Source organism: Anomaloglossus baeobatrachus, chromosome 4 (genome assembly GCF_048569485.1).
Source record: "Anomaloglossus baeobatrachus isolate aAnoBae1 chromosome 4, aAnoBae1.hap1, whole genome shotgun sequence".
In the NCBI taxonomy this organism is placed as follows: Eukaryota; Metazoa; Chordata; class Amphibia; order Anura; family Aromobatidae; genus Anomaloglossus; species Anomaloglossus baeobatrachus.
The window spans coordinates 462131256-462153284 of NC_134356.1; the positions used below are offsets into that span (position 1 = coordinate 462131256).

The 22029-nt window shown below is 42.8% G+C and overlaps 1 protein-coding gene across 3 annotated transcripts in view; it reads left to right on the forward strand.

Moving 5' to 3' along the window:
- The first annotated feature begins 1120 nt into the window (after window positions 1-1120).
- The window catches only part of SHF (Src homology 2 domain containing F), a 365439-nt gene continuing 344530 nt past the window's right edge, over window positions 1121-22029 (forward strand). For 2 of the 3 annotated variants that reach the window (XM_075345669.1, XM_075345670.1), the window contains exon 1: window positions 1121-1837. In XM_075345669.1, coding sequence (XP_075201784.1) covers window positions 1187-1837 — 651 coding nt within the window. In that variant the 5' untranslated portion in view covers window positions 1121-1186. Of the gene's footprint in view, window positions 1838-1869; window positions 2182-22029 lie in introns of those variants that run through there. The other variant, XM_075345672.1, reaches the window with a different exon arrangement.

Consider the following 22029-nt stretch of genomic DNA (forward strand, 5'->3'; position numbering starts at 1 on the left):
ATGGGGAAAAATGGGACTTTCCGTGTTTTCTTCTTTTTCAACATTTAAATATTTTTACTTTTCACTTCTGTAGACCTTTGATTAATCTTCTATATATTTCAATACAACTGTGAATCATGTACATGTGTGCAGCCCCATAGATTATAATGAGTATGAGTGATATCCGTGAAAAAACGGACATGTCCACAGAACCATAGGTTATGAGTACATGATATCCGTGAAAAAAACGGACACGTGAGCAGCCCCATAGGAAACGGACACGTGAACAGCCCCTTAGGTTATAATAGGTACATGTGATATCTGTAAAAAAACGGACACGTGAGCAGCCCCATAGCTTATAATGAATACGTATGCTATCTGTGAAAACATATGCATGTGCGCAGCCACATAGGTTATAATGAGTATGTGTGATATCCATGAAAAAAACAAATGGATGAATGTTATTCTGTAGGGTTATTCAGTTGGCATTTTTTTCAAATAGACATAACCTGCAACATTTCTTATTCTCTTCCGCATTTCGGATGACACTTTCCTATACAGGTCCATGGGAGCGCAGGGCGGATCCTCCATCCCTATAGTGTAGTTTTTATGGATACATTTATATTCTTTATCATAAGAAACTGTATTTGGTCTTCAACATTTTTTTTTTAAAGTTGATGTAAAAAATAAAAGCCATGCGGATGAAAATCATCTGGGGGAGGGGAGGGGGGTTCTGGCTGAAAAATGCGCGATTGTCCATGAGCTCGTGTGAGGTCCGCATTAATCCTGCAGGTCACTTCTTATATTTTACATTTCTTGTACAGCTAAAAAAAACAATACTGTGTGTGTATATGTATATGTATATGTATATATATATATATATATATATATATATATATATATATATATATATATATATATATATATATATATATATATATATATATGTGTGTATGTATTTCTCATTTAGAGAAGCGTCCGAAGTTGGTTCTCGCTCAGTAAGTTCAGCCATAAGGAGGCACAGTGAAGGGTTAACCCGGTGGAGTTTGCAGGCAGTTCGGCCGCTAGATGGCGCGGTGAGCGGCTCCTCGCGTAGTAGTGTGTATGTATATAACGTGGTGCACACCCGGCTCATTCATACAGATGCTATCTGCCTGACTGTCGGCGCTCCTGCCCGGCTCTGCCCGCTCCCAGGCTCTGCCCTCTCATGCTGCTGAGCGGACACTCCTCGGCTCCTGGCAGTACCCAGACACAGCCCCTGGACTCTGCGAGAAGCGCCCGGGCAGAGCCCCCCCGCAGTATCAGAGGGAGCCCCCCAGCAGCCTCCAGCACGGGACAGCAATGCGCCGGCAGCATGGCCAAATGGATCAAGGAACACCTGGGCTTCAAAAGCTCCAAGCCGCCTCCTCCTGCCCCTCCTAAGCCGGACTACAGGCAGTGCCAGGCAGGGGGGCACCATCACCACCACCACTGCTCAGTGCCCCAGTTCCCTGGCACCCCAGCAGGACAGCCGGACATCCTGGCTGCATATAAGCTGCAGAAGGACAGAGACTTTGAGGATCCTTACACCACTTCTAGTGCCACGGGTTCCAGTTCTCCCCTGAACTCCTCCATAGTGCCCACAGCACCCCCTGCACCCACTGCCCAGTCCCCCTCCTCGCCTTCTCCCACTCCTGAGGTCAAGTATGTGTCTCCCAAGCACAGGCTCATCAAAGTGGACACTGGGGAGAAAGGGCTCTCCAGTCCCACCAGTGGCTCCACCAGTAACCCTGGCCAGTCCAACTGTGGAGTCTCCGCTCTCAAGTCTCCTCCTGCCGCATCTGTGGCCCCTCAACTTGATGAAAGCAAACAGGATAAAGTAAGTGACAGATGTGTCAGCTGCTCCACCCCCTCCAAGTGACAGGTGCCAAGATGGCACCAAGGGGCTCATTTGTGTGCACAGAGGGGCCTCAAATTATTTACATGTTCCATTATCTGCTGACCAGTGTGGGACATGACCCGTCGTCCCAGGTAGTGGTTGACCCGTCGTCCCAGGTAGTGGTTGACCCGTCGTCCCAGGTAGTGGTTGACCCGTCGTCCCAGGTAGTGGTTGACCCGTCGTCCCAGGAAGTGGTTGACCCGTCGTCCCAGGAAGTGGTTGACCCGTCGTCCCAGGAAGTGGTTGACCCGTCGTCCCAGGAAGTGGTTGACCCGTCGTCCCAGGTAGTCGGTGACTTGTCCTTCAGGATTGCCAGATTTCTTAGTACATATTATTAGGGTGATTAATGATCAATTAAAATAATTTTAATTGTTCTCTGAGAACTTACCCACCCGCTTAGATGTCTGACATATTGTGATTATTAGTGTGCCGTCCTGTCCTTCCTGTGATCTGCTCTTTGTGGACTTGTCATCTCTCAGCTGTAAAGTTTATTGTAGGGCAGAGCTCCAGTGTTTCGTTTGCTTTGTTGTGTTTTGTGTTTGATGTCTATTACTACTTGTTTTATTGTTTTGGTTACATTGATCAGTATGCTAGAATTCTCATCCCTATAAGGCTATGGTCACGATTAAATCAGGTTTATGGGTGCGCAAAAAAAAAATTGTATCCCTCGCAGATTAACCATGTAGCATCCAATTTTCCGGCTACATTGCATTTCTTCAATGCAAGAAACTACCTGCTCTTGTAAATTTTGATAACAGCTGATCTGTAAAATCAGAAGACTGCATGAAAAATCCTATTTATTGATAAGTGTGTGTGTGTGTGTGTGTGTGTGTATGTATGTATGTATGTATATGTGTGTATATATATATATATATATATATATATATATATATATATATATAATTATATAAAAATATAATCATATATTTACATACATATGTAGATCAGTTATTTCTAATATAATTAAAGAAAAAAATAAATATTTTGTGTATATATATATATATATATATATATATATATTATGTATTTTTTCTTCAATTATAGTAAAAATAACTGATCTACATATGTATGTAAATATATGATTATATATATATATATATATATATATATATATATATATATATATATATATATATATATATATAAAATGTATTTATTTATTTTTTTTACTTTCTCAGAATTGTTATGCTTGTGTGACCTCATCCACTCTTTACTCCAATCCTGGAGCAGGTTGTGGAGGGTTAAGGGCTGTTGAGTCCTTATAGATATAGATGTAAAATGGGCATAGCACTCCAGGATAAATTTATTAAGCTCAAGAAAAGAATGACAATGGTAGCTGTCTTAAGGGGGTGGGTGGCACTCAATGAGAGAGACTGAAATTGCACTCTTTCACTGCTGGTTTGTGCTCCCCCTCCATCTTTTTGTCTTTGATGTCCTACATCCACAAAGTGTCAGAATGAAGAAGGCTTTGTGCTGAAGTGACAATGTGATGTCTACATAGTCCTCACCTCTAGCTTTATTACAGGATCTAGGAGGGGGGCACTAAGCTTATATAAACCCACCCCCTTAAATTTATTTATTTTTTTTGTCTCTTCTATAGCGGTCTTTTGTCAGCCCCCTCCAGATATTTGTGAGCTCTTTTCTTTGTTGAGAAGACTTTATTTGCCTGCAGTGATGGGTTTATCAGATGATGTTATATTGTTCTGGATGTGGACCTCACAGTGCAGCAGATGAAGTGTGGAGGGGGCACCTTGCCGTGTGTGACTGATCTGTGTGGGTGGTGGGTGACAGTGTGTGATTTACCCAGAAAGGTGATGAGATCTCTCCAGGGGGGGTCATGTGGAAGTGTCTGAGCTGAGTATAATCATGAACCACGTGAGATATCCTACATTACACCTCAGTCTGCTGTCTCAGCGATATCCCACCTCAGAATACATCCTAGCGGTATCACCATTCATCTGTCGTTAATTCCATTTCAACCTCAATATAATTCTCAACCGCAGAAGATACAATTCTGAATCTAGGGAGCATTGCTAATTCTGAAAATAACTTCTTATCCCATGGTAATTCCTTGCTAATATCTCCATCCATTGATGGGAGGTTTAAAATCGGCTTTATCTCGACTCAATGAAGCCACAAGCGCTGAGGCTAAGCGTATGGTAATGCCTATTACTACAGAACAGATCCCAGATATCACCATTATCATGCTGATTTGGAATGCTGAGACTTGTAGTTTTTAATTTCTCAATATCTATAGAAAATCCTCGCTTTATACAGTGACCTTTTGCTTTTCTCTTGGGCTTCATTGCCGTAGTGTGTAGAATGAGTTTGACTATTGTGCCATCAGTTGTACCGATACTGTCCTCATTGGATAATGTTATGTAATGGTTAAGATAGATTGCCATCTCTGCAAATAACATTTTTGGATTTGAAATTGATATTTAATGTTTTAAAATATCATGATAACATAGGATGAAGATTCCTTTGGTTCCTGATGACTGTGGTTGGCATTGTTCCATGCTGACCTGGAGCCACATTTTCATGTCGTTTGTATATACAGTGTGTCCACCCATATCCTGTCCTCCACCATTAACTTGAGAACGGCGGCAGCTATAGGCATAGAAGTGGTGTCTAGGTATAGTAAAGTAGCCATGCGCTACGCAATGAAACAACCTATTGTGCCACCTGGTGGAAAACAACGGTGTTGGCATTTTTATCTCGAAAACGGAACGAGATAGAGGAAAAAAAAAAAGTGAATTACAAAGTTGTAGGGCATCATCAATTCAATACGAATCGACACCTTGCATACAGAAATGCTATGATTAGAATGTGTAAAACGCACAAGACTGCGGACGTGAACCGATACCTCATGGAGACCTTCCTACAAGTCATTGGGTATGGTGGCTGCATGGAGTGGCCTCCACACTCACCTGACCTGACCCCATTGGACTTCTTTCTGTGAGGTCACATCAAACAGCAGGTGTATGGACCCCTCCACCAACATTGCAGGACCTACGACAACGAATTACAGATGCTTGTGCAAACGTGTCCCCTACCATATTGCACAACGTGCAGCAAGATAAAGTATGCTGTCCAGAGTCCAGATGTGCATTGCAGCTGACGGTGGCCACTTTGAGCATCAAAGTTAAATGAGCGTAATATGCGTGACCAGCATTCAATGTTTTGGGGGGGTCCTGGGTTTCATATCATAGCATTTCTGTATGTAAGGTGTCGATTCGTATTGAATTGATGATGCCCTACAATTTTTTAATTAACTTTTTTTTCTCTCTCGTTCCGTTTTTGATATAAAAATGCTAACTCCGTTGTTTTCCACCAGGTGGCGCTATAGGTGGTTTCATTGTGTAGTGCATGGCTACTTTACTATGCCTAGACACCACTTCTATGCCTATAGCTGCCGCTGTTCTCAAGTTAATGGCGGTGGACAGGATATGGGTGGACACCCTGTATATAATGTGTGTTTTTTTTTTTTTTTTTTTTTTTTACTACTTTGCATTTTTGGAAATCTGAAGTGCTTAAAGGACGTTCGTATTATTGACCATAAGAACACTACGTGTTTTTTTTTGTTTGTTTTTTTTTTTATGTAGAAATGCATTTGTTCGTTCTTTTAAGCAGTTAGTGCTTTTTTTCAGGCAGTTTTCAGAGCAAAATCTGAAAATAATCTTGTTTCCATGTATACTTCTACAGACTACAAATGTTTCAATGAAATGCCATGAAATTGGGCGTCATATGTGGCTGAAAGAGGAAACTTGTATTAAGGGTCTATTGGGCAACATTACAGATAAAAATGGTGATTATCTCTATAGAGCGATCTAGAATATGTGAGAAACATATCGATGTTTGGAAATAAATCCTAATGAAGTGGGAAGATATTAAAGAGCCTCTGTCAGCACAATAATGACTGTACAAATGCTCGTGCATCATCACTGGGCCAATCATTTAACCTCTTCACGACCGAGTACATACCGCTACATCATAAATCATGAAGGGGTGATCACCACCGGCTGCTGCGGTGAGCTGGTGTTGATCCCCCGCACATGTCTGCTGATTTGTACAGCAGACGTGTGCCTCTCAGGCACAGATGGATCCGCAATCCACCCGCGTCAGTTAAAGGGAACCTGTCAGGTGCAATATGCACCCAGAGCCACGAGAAGTTCTGGGTGTATATTGCTAATCCCTGCCTAACCGGTCCCTGTATACACTAGCACTGGTAAAGAAATGTTTAGAAAAAGTATTTTTTAAAGATCTTTTATCTTATGCTAATGAGCACGGGGACTAGTCCCAAGGGCATTATATCCCCCGACTAGCCGCTCTCTTAGCATGCTAGTACACCTCTGTGGGCGTACTAACATGCTATTCAATGCAGTGTCATCAGCGGTGACGCGCAAACCTGTGACTGGGCTTCTGAATGTCGGGCACTTCCGGTCATGCAGTATAAAGCCAAGTGTACATGTCCCTGCTTCAGAGAAATCTACTGCGCATGACCAGAAGTGCCGGCATTCAGAAGCATGGTTACAGCGACCACAGGTACATGCGGCACCACTGGTGATGCTACATTGAATAGCATGTAAGTACACCCCTGTGGACGTGCTAACATGCTAAGAGGGCGGCTAGTCGGGGGATAACGCCCTTGGGACTAGTCCTTGTGCTCATTAGCATAAGATAAAAGATCTTTAGAAATACGTTTTCTAAAGATCTCTTTATGTATGCTAGAGTATACAGGGACTGTTAGGCAGGGATTAGAAATATAAACCCAGAACTGTTCGTGTTTCTGGGTGGATATTGGACCTGACAGGTTCCTTTTAACCCCTTAAATTGCACTGTCAAAATGTGACAGCGTGATTTAAAGCGCCGCAGCGGGTAACGCCCACTTACCCACCGCCATCGAAGTCCCCATGACGTGATCACGGGGAGCCGATGGTTGCCATGTTAGCACATGGTCATGTGGTGACTCCTGTCGCTATTATGACTCACTTCCTGTTACAGCCGGTAGAGAGCTGGCTGTAACAGAAGATGAGCATTTCTACTGATCTGAGCTGTGCAGCTATGATCATGAGAAATGAACGAACGATCAGACTGCTGATTCTTATAGTCCCCTTGGGGGACTAGTAAAATTAAAAAAAAAAACAAAAAACAACAAACCTAAAAGTTCACATTACCTCCCCCCCTCCCTTTCGCGCCATTGAAAATGAAATCGGTAAAAAATATACATATTTGGTATCGCTGCGTTCAGAAATGGCCAATCTATCAAAATATGAAATCAGTTAATCTGACTGGAATTTTTTTTTGCCACTACACAGTTTACCAAATGCCAACGTTACGGTTTTTGATCATTGCAAATTTTGCACTAAACTGTTACCATTAAAATCATCAGCTTGAGATGGAAAAAATAAGCCATCACTGAGCCCCTTATTTCGAAAAATGAGACTGCTACGGGTCGCGAAAAGTAGTGCAAAAAGTTTACCAAATTTTTTTGGACAAATTTCTGTTTTGTTTTTTTTTTTTTGTTCCCCCCCCCCCTTAGATAAAAGTAAATCTATACATCTTTAGTATCTACAAATGTACCGTATTTTTCAGACTATAAGACGCACCGGGCTATAAGACGCACCCTGGTTTTAGAGGAGGAAAATAGGAAAATAAAACTTTAAGCAAAAAAATGTGGTCATGACACACTGTTATGGGGCGAGGATCTGCTGCTGACACTGTTATGGGGGTAATGTCCCCAAATTCTCTACTAAGGTACCCCATCCTGGTAATGATCCTCCTGCCTTGTATATGATCCTGCTATAAACCCCCATCCTGCTCATATACCCCCATCCATCCTGCTCATATACTCCCATCCTGCTATATGCCCCCATCCTGTTCATATACCCCCATCCTGTTCATATACTCCCATCCTGCTATATGCCCCCATCGTGCTCATATACCATCCTGGTATATGGCCTGTATCCTATAGCACAGAGAAAAAAAATAAACGTTTATACTCACCTTTTCCTCACTCCCTGCAGCCGATCATCTTCCTCTCAGCGGCAATGACCTGTGTGTGTGGAGCCGTTCCCCCTGCAGCACGCGATGTCTTCCTGTCTGTGCCGGATCACAGATCAGCTGACCGGCACAGACAGGAAGACATCGCGTGCCGCAGGGGGATGACGCCACACACGGGGACGGGTGAGTACACTGATTCACTGCACCCTGCGCTGATGATGACGACGCGCGGGGAGCAGTGAATACAGCCGCACATCATCACTCCAGGCTGTAATTGCCAGGGGTGATCATGCGGACCGGCTCTTTACTATTACGCGCGTCCTCACTCGTCCTCCCGCCCACCTGTCAGTGCCGGCTTCTGCGCTGAGAAATGGGCGGGAGGATGGGCGCGCATATGTAATGAGCGGGCCCACGTGGTCACAGCAGGCGCTGCTGCTGCCTGCTCGTGCCCCCGATGACCCGCTCCACCGCAGCCCTATAGTCAGACCATAAGACGCACCCCCAACTTTCCCCCAACATTTGGGGGAAAAAAAGTGCGTCTTATGGTCCGAAAAATACGGTATATCATCCTGAGGCATCCCAATGACACATCAGTTTTACCATATAGTGAACACGGTGAATAAAATATCCCCAAAACAATCATGCAATTGCACGTTTTTGCCTATTTACAGTACACTGTATGGTAAAACTTATGGTTTTATTTAAAAGTAGAACTCCTCCTGCAAAAATCAAGCCCTCATATGGCAAGATTAACTGAAAAATAAAAAAAAATTAGGGCTCTTTGGAAGAAGAGGAGCAAAAAAGAAAACTGAAAAACGGAAAATCACCTGGGGATTAAATCCACCATCACTTTGCTTGTTTTCCATTAACCTCAACCCTCCCCTGTTCTTTAATAGCTCTGTCTTAATAGGCCTAGACAAGAGCAGAGAGATAGATAATAAACAAGGTAGGTAGGAAGGTAGAAACTCATTTTTGGCTCTTCATGGTGCACCTGTGCTTGGATTGAGCAGTCACTCTGTGCTGACAGTCCCTTTAAAGGAGTTGTCCGACATAAACTCAAAAATTTTTGTTAAGCTAATCTGTGCTGTATTGTCATATAAATCACACCTACATTGTTGTTTTTTGTTTTCTAACTTTTGTTCCTCTTGAATTATCCCTTTATTCTCGGCAGCTTCTTGTTTACATTCATTTAGCTTAGAAAAAAGGCGTCTCAGAGGAGATCTCATTTATATGTATAAATACATGTGTGGTCAATATAAAGGACTGGCACATGACTTATTGCTTCCAAAGACAATACTAAGGACCAGGGAACATACACTGCGAGTGGAAGAAAAGCGATTCCAGCAGCTAAATAGGAAAGGGTTCTTTACAGTTAGAGCAGTCAGACTGTGGAATGCCCTACCACATGAGGTAGTAATGGCAGATACTATAACAGCTTTTAAAAAAGGGCTGGATGATTTCCTCAGTACACACAACATTGTTGGTTATAAATGACTTGGTGACAAAATGTAGAATTGGTGGAGAAAGGTTGAACTAGATGGACCTAGGTCTTTTTTCAACCTAAGTAACTATGTAACTAAGGCTGGTTTCACACTACGTCTTTTTAACATCCGTTGAAAACGTTTTTTTAACGGAAGTACGGATCCTGCTTTTACAGCAAATAACGTATGCAAACGCATATGATGTTTCGGGGCGGGCATTGTAGTCATGTGATCGGGAGTGAGGGTAACTAGAGTGGGAGGAGGCTTCTGACAGCTGCAGACGCTGGTAACTAAGGTAAACATCGTCCTTGGATACCCGATATTTATCTTTGTTACGAGTCTGCTGCTGCCGGGCTGCTTGCACGAGAGAGAGAGAGAGAGAGAGAGAGAGAGAGAGAGAGAGAGAGAGAGAGAGAGACTGACTGACTGACTGACTGACTGACTGACTGACTGACTGACTGACTGACTGACTGACTGACTGACTGACTGACTCTGTTTCCGGCCATGCAAAGTACTGTCTGGGCATGCTCAGTCCAAATGCAGGATCCTGTCTATCAGCATGCAACGTTCACCTACGTTTGCGTGCGTTATAGTCAGGATCCAGCAATTTGCAGTATTTGGACGGAGCTCAAAAACGCTACATGTTGCGTTTTTGAAACATGTTAAAAGGACGGATCCTGCGTCTAACGGACGCAAACGCACGCAAACGCAGGTGGACGAGAGTCCATTGAAAATGCATTGACATGAAAACGGATTTGCACAGGATCCGTACTTCCGTTAAAAAAACGTTTTTGACGGATGTTAAAAAGACGTAGTGTGAAACCAGCCTAAGATCCAGCAAACATGACCACTTCCTGTGCAAAACCTCAGTCAGAGCTGTCACCGCCCAGCCTCAGTGTCCAGCCCCACCCCAGTGTCCAGCCCTCACTGTCCTGCCCGCCCCCTGCACACACATTCCCTGTCAATAGACTTCCCCAGCACCTGACCTGGTATCACTACAGCATTGCAAATAACAGCCCCACATATGACTCTGCACCGGACACGCACACATATGACTCTGCACCGCACACGCACACATATGGCTCTGCACCGCACACATATGGCTCACATATGACTCTGCACCGCACACGCACACATATGGCTCTGCACCGCACACATATGGCTCACATATGACTCTGCACCGCACACGCATACATATGGCTCTGCACCGCACACATATGGCTCTGCACCGCACCCGCACACATGGCTCTGCACCGCACACATGGCTCTGCACCGCACACATGGCTCTGCACCGCACACATATGGCTCTGTACCGCACACATATGGCTCTGCACCGCACACGCACACATATGGCTCTGTACCGCACACATATGGCTCTGTACCGCACACATATGGCTCTGTACCGCACACATATGGCTCTGTACCGCACACATATGGCTCTGTACCGCACACATATGGCTCTGTACCGCACACATATGGCTCTGCACCGCACCCGCACACATATGGCTCTGCACCGCACACATATGGCTCTGCACCGCACACATTTGGCTCTGTACCGCACACATATGGCTCTGCACCGCACACGCACACATATGGCTCTGTACCGCACACATATGGCTCTGCACCGCACACGCACACATATGGCTCTGTACCGCACACATATGGCTCTGTACCGCACACATATGGCTCTGTACCGCACACATATGGCTCTGCACCGCACACATATGGCTCTGCACCGCACACATATGGCTCTGCACCGCACACATATGGCTCTGCACCGCACACATATGGCTCTGCACCGCACACATATGGCTCTGCACCGCACCCGCACACACATGGCTCTGCACCGCACACATGGCTCTGCACCGCACACATATGGCTCTGTACCGCACACATATGGCTCTGCACCGCACACGCACACATATGGCTCTGTACCGCACACATATGGCTCTGTACCACACATATGGCTCTGTACCGCACACATATGGCTCTGTACCGCACACATATGGCTCTGCACCGCACACATATGGCTCTGCACCGCACACATATGGCTCTGCACCGCACACATATGGCTCTGCACCGCACCCGCACACATATGGCTCTGCACCGCACACATATGGCTCTGCACCGCACACATATGGCTCTGCACCGCACACATTTGGCTCTGCACCGCACACATATGACTCTGCACCGCACACATATGACTCTGCACCGCACACGCACACATATGGCTCTGCACACACATGGCTCTGCACCGTACACACACACACATGGCTCTGCACACGCACACATATGGCTCTGCACCTCACACGCACACATATGGCTCTGCACACGCACACATATGGCTCTGCAACCCCCCCCCCATCCCCATTCCCATCCGCATCGGGAACACATGTGGAATACATACTCACCTGTCCTCGGTCCCCGCCGCTTTTGCACGTTCGTGCGCTGTCTGTGCTCTCTTCAGCACAGTAGTGACGCTGAATAGAGCACAGACAGCGGGAGGGACAGTGATGAGAAGCAGCGCTACGTGCTTCTCATCAGCACTTTCAAATGTACCGGCATCGGTGATCTGTGATGCCGGTATATTTGAATGTGTGATCCTGGGCAGGGGGCCCGGAGCTGGCGGCTGACACCACGGCAGCTGCCGCCAGGCCCCGCCCCCAGGTCACGGACCCCACAGCAGTGCAGGGGGAGGTTACTGGAGGTGCAGGGGAATGTGTGGGAGGGTGCAGGGAAGGGGGGCGGGGCTCATCACACTGTAGACACCCAGCAGGGAGGCGACATGCTGTTCCACATTTGCATGTCAACATGGCCCTGCCCATGTTGACATGAAATGACCGGAAGCAGCAAAATCGCGGCAGGAGCGGTCACATGACCGCTCTGAGCCGGGGGAGAGGGGCTGACAGCAGGGCAGGTAAGTGGTCTCTATCTACTTACCTGCCCCAATGTAGCCCAATAGGGAAATAAAAAAAAAATGTCAAAGAAGCCGGATAACCCCTTTAAGGTCAATTATGTGGCGAATAACTCGTGTCTTCTTGCTTGTGAAAAAATGTCATAATTTTACCGTATAATCTTTTTGTAAAATTGGTACCATTTGTAAAACGAATCTGTCATCCCAAAATAAAAATTAAACCACTTATATAGTTAGCATTCCTGTAGTGTATAGATTTTAGTGATTAAGTTGGCAGGAAAAAAAACAAACTTTGGTGCACCGTTGGAATGGCCAAAATGTCTGTGCACATCTACATCCACTTAATTTTCATACTGAGTATTTTGTTATATCTTGGTGGAGCGAGTACTTCCTAAGCTCAGTCACCTCCACAGTGACACTGCATGAACCCAACTGTGCACAGTGTCACTGTGCGCTCTTATCGTTGGCTTGTCTGTGGCTATTGCTCAGTATTATATTGGGGATGGTGTATTTCAGGGTGATGTACAGTGTTGGTTTTCTGACACACATTGAATTTTGCATGTGGCTCAAAAAGTTATACTGTGGTGTCATTGTCACAGGTGACAGACAGTAATGTAGTTTCTGGCAGTAGAAGGTCACAGTGTTTGGCTGCGCAAAATGCTCCCTGACTTTCTATTGTTTATTGTACTAGATAGCTTTCCTGCTGGGTTTTCATCTATTCCCCCTTTAGGACCCAGGAGAGCACATTTTCCATCCAGCTGATGATTATCAGTATTCCCCTTGTGCTTAAATACTCCCATCTCCCCTGGATGGGTGCTTGTGATATTATTCAGTTCATACAAACTCTTGTTGTATGCAGGTGTTGAGGATAAGAATTGAGTAACCAAAAAAACTTAATTCAGCCCATTTCATAGACTTGGGTATGTAGTTTAGTGAATATAATCTAACACACATATTTATGAATGCTTTTGTTACTTACTAATATATATATATATTACTGCATATTCAGTGATTTTCCGTAATACAATATACCAGCACATGTAACTTAAAGATGTCTGCTGCATCCTGTCCAACGCCCAACTAATGAATACCATATGGAAGACAGATGGAGTTTGGACTGACCAATGCAGCAGAGACTATGCAAATTCTTATACGTCCTGAGCCCGACCTGCGATACTTGATTGGACTATACTTTTATTTACACCCTTTACTTCTTAGTCCTATAAAGGCTTTGTCTGGAAATAGAGTTGAGTTTTTCGCGCCAGTCGTGAGAGGGAGAGTCATAATTGATCTAATCGATTATCTACCTCGTGTGCACACACGACATTCTAGATAAGGTCTGACTGCCGTGTTCATATTAAGAGACCCATTGTAGTCTCATCTCAACACAGCTGGGTTGTACTCATCTGTGGTATCGTTGCTGAAGCTTTGCTGAACTTCTACTTGAGTCATCTTTGGATTACAAGTTCATGCACTTTTCTCCCATGTGTCCTCCTTGTGTTTTCGTTTAGTGGGGTTGACAAAGAGCTCATTCCACCTGTTGCCCTTCTTAGGGTCCAGCTCTAGGGATGCCTAGAGTCAGGTATCCAGCTCAATGCATAGATTCAGCACATATCTAGGGTAGTGAGGGACCAGCAGTAGGTTTAGTCATGAGTCACCATCTTCCCCTTCCCTAGACATATGGGTCAGCTTCCCTTCTTACCTTTCGCATCTGACCAGAGCACCTTTTGCTGGCTGTGTCCCCTACATGGCATGTGGCAGAAGATGCTCTGGTTAGATAAAACCAAACTAGTGTTTTACATATAGGACAAAAAATTCTATCTGTGCTGGAAAGCTAAAGCTGCACATCACCCTGAAAAGACCAACCCCACCATCAAACGTGGTGGTGGCAGCATCATGCTGTGGGGAAGGTTTTCTTCATCAGGGATAGAGAAGGTGGTCAAAGTTGTTGGGGCCATGGATGGAGCTAAGACCGGGGGAATCCTGGAGGAAAACCTGTTAGAGGCTACAATAAACTTAAGACTGGAAGACAAGTTCACCTTCCAGCAGGACAACGACCATAAACTGCCATATCTACAATAGAATGGTTTAGATCTAAGTGTGTGTGTGGTCCAGACCTAAATCCCATTGAGAACCAGAGGCCAGACTTCAACATTGCTATTTACAGACGCTCTCCATCCAATCTCACTGAGCTAGACGTGTTTTGCAAAGCAGAATGGGCAAAATTTTCAGCCTCTAGATGTGTGAAGCTGGTACATGCTTATTCCAAAAGACTTGCAATAGTAATTGCAGGGAAAGATGGTCCTACAAAGTATTGATTCGGGGGTTGAATAGAAATATTTAAAAAAACATTTCCTTTTAACCTTCACAAATATTTGTTACTTAGTGTTGGTACATCACATACACTCCCAAATTTTAATTGTATTTTAATGTGTAAAAAAAAAAAGTTAAAGTTCACGGGGTATGAATACTTTTTCAAGGCACTGTTGACTGCCGTCATTGACTAAATCATAGCCCAGATGTACTTTATCCATTGTGTAGCTAACAGAGCAGCTATGTAATTGCTCATTAGGTGAGACTATGGGGCTGACTTGGGTCACGACAGGTCGTGCAGCCAAAGATGAGTCTAAGCTGCTGATAGATCGCTGTCACACAGCAACTGCAATAAGCACATTTCTAAAAATCCAAGAGATTCTGACATTTTGTGAGTTTCTTGTCTTGGTGCTGTGGGTGTCACAATGCAGCACCATTCACCTGTATTACACTGCGATGAAGCAGCGGCATTTATCGATCTTGGGCTGCTACTACACAGGTCACCCTCACAAATTGCAGGGTCTAAGAAAGTAACACATTTACACCATACTTCTCCTTTTAAAGGGGTTGACTGGGCATATAAAATTATATACGTCAGACCGGCGGGGGTCCAACACCGGCACCTCCACCCCCATACACCAAGCAGCTGTTGTTTGTCTTACAATACTACACAGATGCCATAGCTGATAACTACGGATATTAACGACCTATCGGAGGGATAGACCATCAATATTATTTGCACAGAAAACCCCTTTTTAAGAACAAGATAAAAAAAAAAATAGGCTTACAAGATCACTCTGTTACGCAGTGTAACTGAAGTTTAAGTTCCTACGCACATTATTTTCCTTAAGTAATGATGGCATAATAAAACAAAATCCATCAGTTTCCAAATGGGGTTTGCCACCACTTCAAATACAACTTCTAATGGGATGGTGAAAACCACTGTATTTATTATGCATACAGGTGATAGAGCTGCAATATATCCTCACCTCTAATAAATGTCCAACAAGTGTGCGTCCTCCTCCCCATCTCGTCTGACATTTTGTTTGAACCTCCACTGATGGTTCATCCTAAATATGTCTTTCTTATATATTTGGATTTTCTACCTCCCATATGGTGTAACTTTTATATATTAAAAAAAAAAAAAAAAATAAAATCACACACTACAGTTCAAAAGTTTGGGGTCTCCCAGACAATTTTGTCTTTTTCCATGAAAAATGATTCTTTTATTTATCAAATGAGTTGCATAATGAATAGAAAATTATAGTCCAGACATTGACGAGGTTAGAAATAATGATTTTTACTTGAAATAATTTTCTCCTTCAATCTTTGCTTTCGTCACAGAATGCTCCTTTGCAGCAATTACAGCTTTGCAGACCTTGGCATTCTAGCTGTTAATTTGCTGAGGTAATCTGGAGATATTTCACCCCATGCTTCCAGAAGCCCCTCCCACAAGTTGGGTTGGCTTGATGGGCACTTTTTGCGTACCATACAGTCAAAGCTGCTCCCACAACAGCTCAATAGGGTGGAGATCTGGTGACTGGACTGGCCACTGCATTGCAGATAATTACCAGCTGCCTGCTTCTTGCCTAAATAGTTCATGCATAATTTGGATGTGTGATTTGGGTCATTGTCCTGTTGTAGGATGAAATTGGCTCCAATAAAGTGCTGTCCACAGGGTATGGCATGGCATTGCAAAATGGAGTGATAGCCTTCCTTATTCAAAATCCCTTTTACATTGTACAAATCTCCCACTTTACCAGCACTAAAGCAACCCCAGACCATCACATTACCTCCACCATGCTTGACAGATGGCGTCAGACCTCTTCCAGCATCTTTTCAGTAGTTCTGCGTCTCACAAATGTTCTTCTGTGTGATCCTAACACCGCAAACTTCGATTTGTCTGTCCATAACACTTTTTTTTTCCAATGTCCGTGTCCTTTTGCCCATATCAATATTTTCCTTTTATTAGTCAGTCTCAGATATGACTTTTTCTTTGCTACTTTGCCTTGAAGGCTAGCATCCCGGAGTCGCCACTTCACTATAGACATTGACACTGGCGTTTTGCGGGTACTATTTAAAGAAGCTGCCAGTTGAGGACTTCGAAGGCGTCGATTTCTCAAACTAGACACTCCAATGTACTTGTCTTGTTGTGCAGCGGGGCCTCCCACTTCTCTTTCTACTCTGGTTAGAGCCTGTGTGTGCTCTCCTCTGAAGGGAGTAGTACACACCGTTGTAGGAACTCTTCAGTTTCTTGGTAATTTCTCACATGGAATACCCTTCATTTCTAAGAACAACAAAAAAACTAGGGAAAAAATTATGAACGTATACCCTGCTGTAACTAAATAAAAGCATAGTGCATATAAACATAATATACTTGGTAAACACTGTTTTTGATTAAAAAAAAAAAAAAGCATAAAGCCATCCCACCAACGACAAGGTATACCCAGTTGGGACAGTACCTACACTCTCTTATTAAATCCTTACCATGGGTCAAAATAGGTTTTAATGTGAATAAGGGTTGAGAGTCCTGAGAGTCACTCATTGTGACTAAGAGCTGAGAGTGACTCTCAGGACTCTCAACCCTTATTCACATTAAAACCTATTTTGACCCATGGTAAGGTTTAAATATTAGAGAGTGTAGGTACTGTCCCAACTGGGTACACCTTGTCGTTGGTGGGATGGCTTTATGCTTTTTTTTTTTTTTTTTTTTTTTTAAATCAAAAACAGTGTTTACTAAGTAAGTTTTCCCTTGGTTTTTTGTTGTCTTATGGCCAGTGTGATCATGAGCTTACAAGCTGCATGTATACCATCTCACACTCCTGCTCACTTTTTTGTTTTCATTTCTAAGAACAAGAATAGACTGTTGAGTTTCACATGAAAGTTCTCTTTTTCTGGCCATTTTGTGAGTTTAATGGAACCAACAAATGTAATGCTCCAGATTCTCAACTAGCTCAAAGGAAGGTCAGTTTTTTAGCTTCTCTAAACAGCAAAACTGTTTTCAGCTGTGCCTACATACCTGCACAAGGGATTTCAAGGGATTTCTAAACATCCATTAGCCTTCTAACACTTATCACATAACGTACCATTGGAACAGTGGAGTGTTGGTTGCTGGTCATGGGCCTCTACACACCTATGTAGATATTGCATTCAAAACCAGATGTTTGCAGCTAGAATAGACATTTACCACATTAACAATGTATAGTGTATTTATGTTTAATTTAATATTAGCTTCATTATAAAAAGTGCTTTTCTTTCAAAAATAAGGAAATATTGAGGTGACCCTAAACTTTTGAACTGTAGTGTATATACACACAGCTCTGGCAAAAATTAAGAGACTACTTCCAAATTTTCAGTTTTTCTGATTTTTCTCTTTTATAGGTATATTTTTGAGTAAAATGTAAATTGTTCTTTTATTCTATAAACTGACAATGTCTCCGAATTTCCAAGCAAAAAATGTATTTATTTTCTGAAAATGAGAAATGGCCAAAATGACAAAACAATGCATTGCTTTCAGACCTTAAATAATGCAAAGAAAAGAAGTTCATAATTATTTAGAAACAACAATAATGTTTTAACTCAGGAAGAATTCAGAAATCAATGTTTTGTGGAATAACCATGATTTTTAATCAAAGCTTTCATGCGTCTTTGCATGCTTTCCACCAGTCTTTCACACTGCTTTTGGGTGACCTTTTGCCAATCCTGGCACAAAAATGTAAGCAGTTTTTCTTTGTTTGATGGCTTGTGACTATCCATCTTCCTCTTGATTACATTCCAGAGGTTTTCAATGGGGTTCAGGTCTGGAGATTGAGATGGCCATGACAGGGTTTTGATGTGGTGGTCTTTCATTCCCACATTGAGGGACCTAGCTGTGTGGCATGGTGCATTGTTCTGCTGGAAAAAACAGTCCTCAGAGTTGGGCAACATTGTTTGAGCAGAAGGAAGCAACTGGTTTCCAGGATAACCTTGTATGTGGCTTGATTCATATGTCCTTTGCAAAGATTAACCTGCCCAAATCCAGCCTTGCTGAAGCATCTCCAGATCATCACCGATCATCCACCAAATTTCACAGTGTGTGCAAAACACTGGCTTGTACGCCTCTCTAGATCTGTCTAACCATTTGATGATCAGGTGTTAAGCAAAGCTGGAAATTACAGTGTGTGCAGAATTATTAGGCAAATGAGTATTTTGATCACATGATACTTTTTATACATGTTGTGCTACTCCAAGATGTATAGACTTTAGAGCCAACTACCAATTAAGTAAATCAGGTGATGTGCATCTGTGTAATGAGGAGGGGTGTTGTGTAATGACATCAACATCCTATATAAGGTGTGTTTAATTATTAGGCAACTTCCTTTCCTTTGGCAAAATGGGTCAGAAGAGAGATATGACAGGCTCTGAAAAGTAAAAAATTGTGAGATGTCTTGCAGAGGGATGTAGCAGTCTTGAAATTGCCAAACTTTTGAAGCGTGATCACCAAACAATCAAGTGTTTCATGGCAAATAGCCAACAGGGTCGCAAGAAGTGTGTTGGGCAAAAATGGCGCAAAATAACTGCCCATGAATTGAGGAAAATCAAGCATGAAGCTGCCAAGATGTCAATTTCCACCAGTTTGGCCATATTTCAGAGCTGTAACGTTACTGGAGTATCAAAAAGCACAAGGTGTGCCATACTCAGGGACATGGCCAAGGTAAGGAAGGCTGAAAAACCACCACGTTTGAACAAGAAACATAAGCTAAAACGTCAAGACTGGGCCAAGAAATATCTTAAGACTGATTTTTCAAAGGTTTTATGGAGTGATGAAATGAGAGTGACTCTTGATGGGCCAGATGGATGGGCCAGAGGCTGGATCAGTAAAGGGCAGAGAGCTCCACTCCGACTCAGACACCAGCAAAGTGGAGGTGGGGTACTGGTATGGGCTGGTATCATCAATGATGAACTTGTGGGACCTTTTCGGGTTGAGGATGGAGTGAAGCTCAACTCCCAGACCTGTTTTTAGTTTCTGTAAGACAACTTCTTCAAGCAGTGGTACAGGCAGGAAGAAGTCGGTATCGTTCAAGAAAAACATGATTTTCATGCAGGACGATGCTCCATCACATGCATCCAACTACTCCACAGCGTGGCTGGCTAGTAAAGGTCTAAAAGATGAAAAAATAATGACCTAAACCCCATAGAGAACCTGTGGTCCCTCATAAAATGTAAGATCTACAGGAGGGGGGAAACAGTACATCTCTCGGAACAGTGTCTGGGAGGCTGTGGTGGCTGCTGCATGCAATGTTGATTGTAAACAGATCAAGCAACTGACAGAATCTATGAATTCTGTTGAGTGTCATCAGAAAGAAAGGTGGCTATATTGGTCACTAATTTTTTTGGGTTTTGTTTTTGCATGTCAGAAATGTTTGTTTCAAAATTTTGTGCAGTTATATTGGTTTACCTGGTGAAAATAAACAAGTGAGATGGGAATATATTTGATTTTTATTAAGTTACCTAATAATTCTGCACCGTAATAGTTATCTGCAAAAACAGATATCCTTCAAAGATAGCCAAACCTAAAAAAAACCCTACTCCAACTTCCAAAAATATTAAGCTTTGATATTTATGAGTCTTTTGGGTTGATTGAGAACATAATTGTTGATCAATAATAAAAAAAATCCTCTAAAATACAACTTGCTTAATAATTCTGCACACTGTGTAGGTAAAGAAAATTCAACAAACATCTTTGAGAAGGATGTATGACTCAAGCCACATACAAGGTTATCCTGGAAAACCAGTTCCTTCCTTCTGCTCAAACAATGTTCTCCAACTCTGAGGACTGTTTTTTCCAGCAGGACAATGGGCCATGCCACATAGCTAGGTCAATTAATATGTGATTGAAGGACCACCATATCAAAACCCTGTCATGGCCAGCCCACTTTCCAGACCTTAACCCCATTGAAAACCTCTGCAATGTAATCAAGAGGAAGATGGATAGTCACAAGCCATCAACCAAAGAACTGCTTTCATTTTTGCACCAGGAGTGGGATAAGGTCACCCAAAAGCAGTGGGAAAGACTGGTGGAAAGCAGCCAAGATGCATGAAAGCTGTGATTAAAAATCATGGTTATTCCACAAAATATTGATTTCTGATCTCTTCCTGAGTGAAAACATTATTAGTGTTATTGTTTCTAATTGATTATGAACTTTCTTTGCATTATTTGAGGTCTGAAAACAATGGATTTCTTTGTTCTTTTGACCGTTTCTCATTTTCAGAAAATAAATACAAAATGTATTGTTTGGAAATTTGGAGACGTTGTCAGTAGTTTATAGAATAAAAACAAAATTACATTTTACTCAAATATACCTACAAAAAGAAAAATGAGGAGAAAAGCTGACAATTTTGCAGTGGTCTCTTAATTTTAGCCAGAGGGTGTGTGTGTGTGTGTGTGTGTGTGTGTGTGTGTATAATATTTGTATATCACTGTACAATACCACTTGTATCAGCTATATTGGGTATAATTCTCGTTATGTGTTTTTTGCTTTATTATATTTGATATCTCATGGTGTGGCAAATGTCCGTTAACAATTGGACTGTCTGGGAATTTTGGTCCAGTTCCGTAAAAATTAAATAGTAGGTTGACAACCCTGGGCAGGACTGGTCCCAGTTTGTTTTTTAGATAAGCAACAAAGTTTGAAAAGGTGAGTATCCCTGCAGATTGCGCACTTTCCCCACTGAATGGGGCTGTCTGTAATCAGTGTTAAGACAGGTGCAGTGATATAATTAGTTTATAGGTGTTGATCCAGCCGTCAGCTTCCCTTTAATTGCAGTATGCTGATGCATTTTGTTAGTGTATAAGTATTGAAAATGCGACAGAAATCCTTTTGTATCATACACATTTCGGTGCCAGGTGCGTTGTGTTTGTCATGCTTCTGTTGAACGTGTATCTGATGAAACTAATATCAGATTATTACTTCTCACTAATTGTGTGGTGACATCTGAAATATTTATAAAATCTACCAGGAATAATTACAGCCTTAATACAAATCCTGCCATAAATACAACGAATTCAAAGAAGTTACAGATTTGCGTGCGTTGGGAACTGACAATTGCCTCGCTCTGTGTCCGTCCAATGTAAGATCAAGGGGAACGCGCCCAGTCTGTCCTTCCTTGGAGAGATGCAGAGTTTCACTGCTAATTTATTTTGAAAATGAGTTTAGTGCTTTGGTCCAAGCCATAATGTCCTCCAGGTAAATGCAAAGCTATTGTTATTCATCTCCTTCTAAGGAACCTTAACTGGACGACTAAGTTGTTTGAATTTTCTGGACTTTAGTTCCGATTTTCTCCTAATTGCATCCAGAACTATGTGAAATTATGTAATGGCCCTTTTCGTCTGTGGCTGAATCAAATATACAGGGTGGTCCAAAAGTAGGTAGACAGAAAAT